Genomic DNA, 9,093 nt, shown 5'->3' with positions numbered 1-9,093 from the left:
GAAGTATCCGAATCGCGGTTACCAAGGGTGATTTACGGGAAGAAACGACGCTACACCAGTAACAGAAGTTATCAACGTATACTCGTTTCTTGTATGAATTAAACACAGTCGTTTAAATACTTCTCACTGGCAGTGCTTGGTCTAAGGACCGAAGATGCTTGGAACAAAAGCAGCAACGTCGATTGGCCCTGAGGGATGGAGAAATTCAACTTTGAAAGGAATAAAACTGTCGCAAACAATAGTTCAGAAAAGTGACAAAAATTGTGATATTGGACGTTCTATGGACCCTCTCCCTCAGTTAAGAGATACAGTAGCACAATTAAGTAATGAAGAAATTCATCGTTATACCCGGGAAGTAAGAGGTGTTGTTGCGAAACTCAGAGAAAGTCTTTTGGAAACAAACGAAGAAATAAAATCACTAACAAGGGGTAAAGAACAATTGGAAAAGGCATTAGAACATGCAAGGAAAGACATTCAATTGAACAAAGACAGCCAAGAAAATCGCCTTTCTAGACCAACTAAAGAACGGGTATGGAATGTGTGCAGTGTTGCAATTTGACAGCAAATGATGAAGTGTTTTTGTTTTTTTTTTGCTTGATTTTTCTTTTGTTTGTTTAAATTTTAGAATCTGTCCTTAATGTAGCATACCATGAGCATGTATTACCTTTGTGTTAAGGAATTAAATTTATCATATATTTCAAGCAATTGTAGCTTTTTTGAATTTATCAGGTGGATTTAAAAGAACGGACATTTTGAGCCAGTTTTCATTTGATATATCGATACCGATTTTGGGCTCAGTAGTAAAGACTATTTTAAGCTTCATACTAAGCCATTATATATGGACTTTTTAGGATTATTCTGTTTCACACATTGCCAATGTTTAGGGTTGAAAGGTTTTTTTTTTAAACAATTTTCTTGAAAATTTTCACATAAAATGTTCAAATTTACAAACAGGAACATCTTATTCACAAAGTGTCTATGTCCCGTGGCCGTTAGACAGTTATGGAAGATAGATAGATAGATACTTTACTGCAGTGTTTGCATTTTCTGAAAATTTCACTAAGTCCCAGTACTCCCAAAAATGTTGAGACCTAACCAAATATGACTGAGTCCCAGGTTTTGTGAGCCCTACAATATTGACAATTGCCCATGTTTTACAATAACATTAAATTACAAGTTTCATCAAATATGATGGGTTGACTAGCATATTATTAATTTCATTATGTCATTGTTGTTAACATTTATTTCTTTGATAAGCCATTCTTTAAACTCATGATCCTTTAGCAAACCCTCTTGAAAATGGCGATTGTGTTTTTTCTTTTTGTCAAGTGGTGAGCCAGTGGTTTAGAAATTTTCACTGGTCTGACAGAAATTTCATTGGTCATGACCACCGCTTATTTCGTAGACTGTATGATAACTTGGAATACAAAATGATTAATGATTTTTGTTATTCCCCCGACTACGGCAGAGGCGGGGGATATAATTTTGGCATCGTCCGTCAGGCTTTCTTAAGGACTTCTGTTCTTTTAAGTTCAAAAGTAATGAAATTATTTGCTTCTTAGTAACATCCTCAACATTTTGCTGGATATATTTCTTTGCCATAATTCCTCAACACAAACCCATTCGGCGGGGGATACCAATTCATCAAATTTGCTTGTTTAATACAGAATCTTTTTTGTCACAAATATTTAAAAAAATACAGAGGGTCATAAATGGTGAAAGTGGTAAAAAGGCATTTTTATAAATTATGATGAATGATAAGGTGTAGAATGTCCTTAAGTTGTTAGCGGGGAATATATTCAAATTGTGATGTGTAATCGGGTTTGTTGAATAAAGATTCTACATAAAAGTTTTATTTAAAAGTAAAGCACTATAGAGATAAGAAAACAGCATTAAATATTCATTTTGTTATCAGATATCAGATACCACTAAATGCTGCAAAAGTGTTTCTCAGAGGTAAATCTAACACTAATCAATAACTCATTGTTATGCATGATCAACAGATATAAGTATTTGATGATTCTGTCAAATATATAAACAGTTGTCATTGTTGTACTACATAATTAAAGCCCATTTCATTCTTTTGTGTAGTTTCACAGTACATGTAACTTCTGAAAACAGAAACTCTAGTAGATCTACTTGTTATTTTGGGTATCCAAAGTTATTGCTTAGATTTACCAAAACACACATAATGGAACCTTTTTTCCCACACACATTTAAAAGTTTTAAATACCTGTATTCATGTTTTTAATATTCTTTTTTGGTTGCATTCTATGCTTCCAAAGAGTCTTTTTACTGATTTTATTTCTTAGATTTACTTGCATTTACCTGAAAATGGTTAAAACAGTTTTATTGTAACTGTGGGGTATATTCATTTATTTTTTACCATGTAAATACTAGGTTTATTCATTCTCAAAATATCAAAAGTTTAAGAGTAGAACAGAGTAAATAATAGACTGCAAAGTAAATTTAAAGCTTGTATTTAACTTTTATTGACAATTTTATAGATTTTTAACAAATGTATTCATTTTCCCTTTCATAGTTTCTTTTTGTAACTGTTCAAATCTTTGATTTGTGAAACATGCAAACTAAAATGTCATTTTTACAAAAGAACACATTGTATTGAGTCTGTCACACATCTCTTGCTGTGCTTTTTCTTTACGTACATAAGTCATGTATTGATTATGTTGAGTGAAATAGCTGAGACTTTGATTAATAAATTTTTAATGCTGTTTAAAATATTCTCAACAAAAGACACATTTTCATAAATTTTGAGCTTAAACCCAATACAATACTATCTGGAGAAATGTGAGTTGATAAAACATTTTAAACAGTTTTTATTTGCTGTTTCTTTTTCTTTTAAGAAAAATATTACTGTCTCTATCTCAGTAATTGTTTCTGAAGCTAACTAAAATGTTTGACTTCCTTCTGTTAGACCAGCTTTTAATTTTCAAGATCTATCATTCTACCATCTTAATAATTATGAAAGAAAGTGGCATGGGCTTATAATGTGATTAGCCTTAGTTTTACTGTAGTTCATTTAAAGCTCAGAGTTTAACTTATTGCAGTTTCCATTTCAAACCTTTGAATATATAGAGAAGGGTAAGCCTGAAGCAGTCGCTGGACCAAAACTTAAGATAAAAGCTTTAATAATTATAAAATGACCTTTATCTGTATTTACAGGAACATGATGGGGCAGATGACTTGTTGAGTGCAGAAAGGTCACATCTCCTCAACTGTAAGAAAGCTCTGGAGGCACAACTGAAGTCTGTACAGCAACAGTTACATGTATGTTTTCTGTCATTGAGTAAAGAATCGGTATTTGTATATATACTAAAGTGGACATTTAAAAATTTGAAATTAAAAGAGTTAGGAAAATTGTTTAAAGTTGATATTTTTATGATGAAAAGAAACAAGAACACATTTAATGATCACAAGTCATGAATAAAAATTCTACAATTATTACGTACCATTAACAAGATATTATTATCATGAATAACTGAATATATGAGCCGGGTCATGGGAAAACCAACATAGTAGCTTTGCGACCAGCATGGATCCAGACCAGCCTGCGCATCCGTGCAATCTGGTCAGGATCCATGCTGTTCGCTTTTATAGCCTACTGCAATTAGAGAAACCTTTAGTGGACAGCATGGATCCTGACCAGACTGCGCGGATGCGCAGGCTGGTCTGAATCCATGCTGGTCACAAAGCCACTATGTTGGTTTTCTCATGGCACAGCTCATAAGTGTGCACGAGTAAACTATTATAAGTTTAAGTGACAAAAATCATTCAAGAGGAAAAATGAAACAGTATTAATGTTAGAAGTTGAGAAATGAATGAGAAATATATATTGGTGAGGATTAAATGTTGATGTGTCCACAAATCCTGTATTTACTTAACTACATGATGAATTGATTTATAAAAGCTATATGGATTTACAACTTAGATATTATTGGGAATTCAAGTGTACAGAGGGATTAGAAAATCGGTGTTCACCTCTGTTGAACCTCTGATGTGAACATTTCATGCAATCACATTCCTTCATTTCTTTTCATGTAATCAGATTTGGAATTAGTACAGAAATATATTTCTTGCAAAATTGTAATATCATTAGTAAGTTTTCTTGATATTTATGTAATTATGATGTTTCTGGAGAGTTTAATTAAATGCTGTGAACAAGGAATCCAAACTGATTAAATATTTTTTCAACTTATTTATTTGTCCACATTTCTAAAACCTACTTACTTGACCACAACATTAAATATCATAGTACTTATAAATTTAATACTTAATGATACTTTTCACTAGGTTATACGATAATAAGGTCTAATTTCAATTTTGATATAATAAATACATCATTATGTTATTCAGATATTTGCATTCAGTAAGGAATGTAGGACTTACATGTGAAGATTTTGATATTATAAGGAAAATGTTATTGTGTCTCAGACACAATGGTTTTGAAAGTCTGGAACTAACTAGAAAGAATACTGACATGTCACCCTGTACAATTTGTAATTCAATGTTTCTGTGTATTATAGGTGTTAGACCAGGCAAGGAAGAGGTTGTTTAATGTTCTACAGGAGCGATCTAGAGTCCTTGACCTCTTGTGTCATGCACTTTCATCAGTCGCAAACAGTGCTAAACACAGTGCACGTATTACCCGTAGTCGTACATCCCTGGACGGTCGTCTTTCTCGTCTCGGTCCGTCAGTCACAGATCCACTGGGATCATACACGCCGGAAACTGACCAAGCCCTTGCAGATGCCTTCGATGCTAGAGCTAGGTCCGCATATCTCCGTAAAGAACTGAAAGAATCAGTTGAACGCACAGACAAACTCACAAAGGCTGCCCATAAATCTGTTAATGATGGAATGACACAGAAATATTCAGAAACGGTCACATTGAAGGTAACATAGTTTAATATCCTCTGCTGGCTATATTACCTGTCTTACTGGTAAGCTCTAATTGTATACTGGCATTACAGCTGGACAAAGATATATGTAGAAATAGTTTGAGACTAAATAATAACTTTCGTATATGTTTAAGCACTTAAATACAGAATTACAGGTTGTTCTTACATTCACTACTTATGATAATTCAAAATACAAAGATAAAAACGCTGACATTTTAAGGTATTTAATAGAACCATATAAATGTAATATGACTTTTTTGTAGCAACATTTGACGGTGAGTCATGGAGAAAACAGACATGCTATACAGAGGTCCCAGAGGTGGTATGATGCTACAGAGCGTGCCAGAGGATACACTATGGTATGTATCGTTGTCTCTAGGTTTTTGTGATATTACTAATGCTAGACACATATTGTGTTCTATCAGGTACCTACTTGTAATAAATAAGAAATTGGTTAAATATTTCAGCTAAAAACAAACTTGTATTGGCTTTTAACGAAGATAAGCTTTTATGTAAAAAGTTTTAACTGTAGACACCCTTATTGTAAAACTTGAAAGACTCTGACTGTGGTATTTAAATTGGTGTATTTTATTGTTAGATGCAAGATGGCTTTCTGTCCTTTTTCCAAACATAAGTTTCATAATTGTAACCTTGAACAATCGTAGACACTACTTAGAAAGAAGAAAGTTCAGAGGGTAAAAGTTGCAGTTAACTGTTGAAGTTGAAAAAATACCTTATTTCTTATTTTTTAGATTTTAATGCTTCTTTTTCGTCAAATTCATTTGTTAGTTTTTAAGTAAGTTTCCTTATATATTATTATTGCTTGCTTTTGTTTTATATTAATGTTCTGAAAGATTTTCATTTTAAAAGTACTTAAAGCAGGCCTTTTTGTATATCTCCTCCCTGTATAGGAAATAGTAGCTGTTTCTAACAGTGAAATTCATTGTTTGGAAATTCTCATCTTTTGATGTACATTTACATTTTTGTCTTTTGAAAATGTATTTGCATTAATACAATGCATATTACATTGCCTTGATTCAGTTTAGAAAATGGTTTTTAAAATGGAAGTGTAAAGGTCTTGTAATCCTGTATTCAGGGTCCAGTAATGAGTGCTGACTTGTCCTGCCGTGAGAGACTGGATCGTCCAATGGTGCGTGTGTTCCAGCGACATCCAGGCACACAACTACCAGAGGCACAACAGATCATTGAGGTAAACACTTGTAAAAACTAGTTTAATCTTTGTCACATTTAATTCTCTAAAGACACTCAGATGTGGCTTAGTTAGGACTGAGAGTAATGTATTTATATATTGACTTAGAATTACACATATGTGTCACCGTATACAACATGTAATTCATGATTCAGATATGAACAGAAATTACAAAAATACAACATTATGTTTTTTAAAATATTGTAGTCCACAGTTTGGTCTATAGTTTACCTATGGTAACTTTTAGAAAAGTGCAAAGATACACAGACAAAATGATAACTTTTGTAATAAAGCAAAAGTTCTTAAAGACATGACTTCTTTATTGTAAGAATGTGAAATAGATGGACTGAAATTCATAACATCATTAAAACTTGACATTTTTTAGAAATTAGGAAAAAAACAAAATGTTTTGCAAGAAAAAGTTCAATTAAATTTGAAGATGTCGCATTTATAGACAAAACATGGTGTACTATCTTTATGACAACATTTTCAAAAAATACATATCAGAATTATGGAATACATAGCAAAACATTGTATCTGTACAAGGTATGATATATGAAATATATACAAGATATTAAATAATTGAATAACTTCCCTGTTGGTTAAAGTTGTAAGTTGATTTTAGTTTCAAAGGAAATTGTCAGCATTTTGTGTATTTTGAAATTGAGTAACTAAACTGAAGTATGTTTATTTTTCTGCTGCTTAACTTAAAGCTTTATTAAAACATTGTGTACATATTGCAGGGTGGAGATGGTTTATTACATTCACTTACTGCCACAAGTAGAAATATTGGTCTTCTTAAATTAGCCAGTCTACGCCTTGATGATGATATCCGTAGTAAGAGTGCAGCAGCCTCGATTGATGGAAGTATTATACGACTCCGGAGACGCAAGTCAGATCATAGGTGGACGCTTGGAGCTGCGTTTTAGCAGTGGCATCTCTAAAAAAACTTTGTTTTTCGTATTTCAAAACAAGTATTATATTGTTAACCTTGCACTTGATAAAATCAAAATGTGGTTGTTTTTATACATTTTATGTAAATCTGCACGCTTTGCATTAAATATTATAGAGGTTATAAGGTGTTACAATATTTCTTTTTGTCATTAATTTTAAGTTGGTAAATTATTATAAAAATCAGTATTATACTTACAGGTATTGAAGAAAAGACTTGAGTAATGTTTGTGTATTACCAGATCCAGAGGACATAGGATATAATAAAAAGAACCGAGAATTTTATATATTTGATTATTTTCTGGTGGTAGGGTTTGTGATGCAAGTATTAAATAATAGATCTGATTTTTTCATTTTCATAACATTTAGAAATCATTTATGTGGTCATCTTGAAGTTGTTGTTTGTGTGTAACTGTTGACATGGCACCCTGTTTTGTAAATGAATGTTATTCTAGGTGACCATCTTGGTAACTGTATAGTTTTCGTGTAAGGACAGTGTTTAAGGGAGCAGAATTATAGAGTTCTACAAGTCAAAAAATGAACACTCTAAACCAGAAATAAATATTTTACACAAAAAGTATTTTATATTAAAACAAGTACATGTAACTTCAAAATAGTTGCACTTGAAAAGAAAGTTCATTTTATTGAAAAATAAAAAAAACAACTGTTATTTGAAATGTAAAATTTTGTATTCAGATTTTGAATGTAGAAGGAAGAATATTTGTTGTATTGTTGATTTTACAGATATTTATTATGGCAATGATGAATGTGGAAGGTCTTGTGTAGATGAATGGATGTATTTATCATTTCTCCATTTTCCTTGATCATTGTTAATTCATGCGCACTTGCAGGTCCAGGCCACCTTAATTTGACAATACTTATCAAGTTTGTAATAATCTTATTTCAAGCAGAAATTTATATAATTGTCAAGTGTAAAAAAAGTATTTACTGTTACTATTTTAGTTTGAATAAGTAATTGATTGAATTGTCATGTATTTATTAATTTTAAAATCTTGCTTTAACCTTTTTTAATTTTTGGTCAATTTTGACTATCATTAACAATGAAAAAAGGCAAAAATACAAGAAGAGTTATTGATCAAAGAATGGAAGACTTATATATGTATTATCTTTTAATCATGTATTTGAACATTGCAGTATTCTTTTCATGTAGCAGTATTAATTATTTATTTGGCTTACAATACCTGTTGTGCTAAAAGCCGCATGTTTGCATAACATACATTTTTTTAATGTTCTGCATACATTTTCTTAATTATACGTACAGAGTTCTACTGTAGCAATACTATTTATGAATCAGTCTTGAAGAATCACAGAAAAGCATCTACTAATGAAGGGACAGTTTTAACCCATATCATGCTGGACACAATTGGTTCTGCTTTTGCGACCAGTTTAGATCTTGATCAGCCTGCACATCCGTGCAATGTTTGCCATTCAGTCGTTATTTTTTTTTTTGTTAAGCACCCTTTTAACAGTCAATGGTACTTTCTAATTGGAAGATGGACAAGTTCATTATAGAAATTTAGCAGGGTAAGGGTTAATCGGTGGTGAAATGTTTTCATATGAAAATCCTGTCAGTCTGCATTTCTAACCATTTTTAAAATTGATATAAAGATCACTTATATTGAAGTTTGGTATGATTTAGTTTATTATTGCTCAATATGAACAAGTGCAGTTAGACTAATAAAAAGCTCATTTTTTAAGGTAATTTTAAGAAAACAATATGAAATAATATTGATATCAAATGGTAAAAACAAGATATTGAACATTTCAGTGGATAATATTAATTTTTCTAAAAACAACAAACAGTAGAAAAGGGATATCTCAAATTTCTTGGGAACCAAACATTTTTATGAAACTTGTAGATGTTTTCAAGACAGGACATAAAAATGTCTTTAATATATCAGGAATTTCAAGATAAGCGAGCTTGGTTTACTAAGTTTCAGCTGCATGTATATCTCATTATCGTTATTTGATTTGCATGAAATCAAGCATCTTA

General features: G+C 31.6%; 1 protein-coding gene across 1 annotated transcript; it reads left to right on the top strand.

Moving 5' to 3' along the window:
* Positions 1-12: 12 nt before the first annotated feature.
* On the top strand, positions 13-7,206 carry LOC123545951 (coiled-coil domain-containing protein 105-like). Its single transcript, XM_045332151.2, has 6 exons — positions 13-529; positions 3,184-3,288; positions 4,545-4,913; positions 5,182-5,277; positions 6,015-6,128; positions 6,872-7,206. Exons 1-6 carry the CDS (start codon positions 155-157, stop codon positions 7,055-7,057), a joined length of 1,245 nt encoding a protein of 414 aa, XP_045188086.2. The 5' UTR covers positions 13-154; the 3' UTR covers positions 7,058-7,206.
* Positions 7,207-9,093: the final 1,887 nt, after the last annotated feature.

This window comes from Mercenaria mercenaria, chromosome 15 (assembly GCF_021730395.1).
Source record: "Mercenaria mercenaria strain notata chromosome 15, MADL_Memer_1, whole genome shotgun sequence".
NCBI lineage: Eukaryota > Metazoa > Mollusca > Bivalvia > Venerida > Veneridae > Mercenaria > Mercenaria mercenaria.
Note: the sequence above shows the minus strand (reverse complement) of the source record. Positions and strands in the feature narration are given on the sequence as shown.

What these genes read in the sequence shown, in the direction of transcription:
- LOC123545951 (XM_045332151.2), top strand. Translation starts at nt 155, where the DNA reads ATGCTTGGAACAAAAGCAGCAACGTCGATTGGCCCTGAGGGATGGAGA. An exon ending in CTGTACAGCAACAGTTACAT is followed by an intron (nt 3,289 to 4,544) that starts GTATGTTTTCTG and finishes TGTGTATTATAG; the next exon opens with GTGTTAGACCAGGCAAGGAA. An exon ending in CAGAAACGGTCACATTGAAG is followed by an intron (nt 4,914 to 5,181) that starts GTAACATAGTTT and finishes ACTTTTTTGTAG; the next exon opens with CAACATTTGACGGTGAGTCA.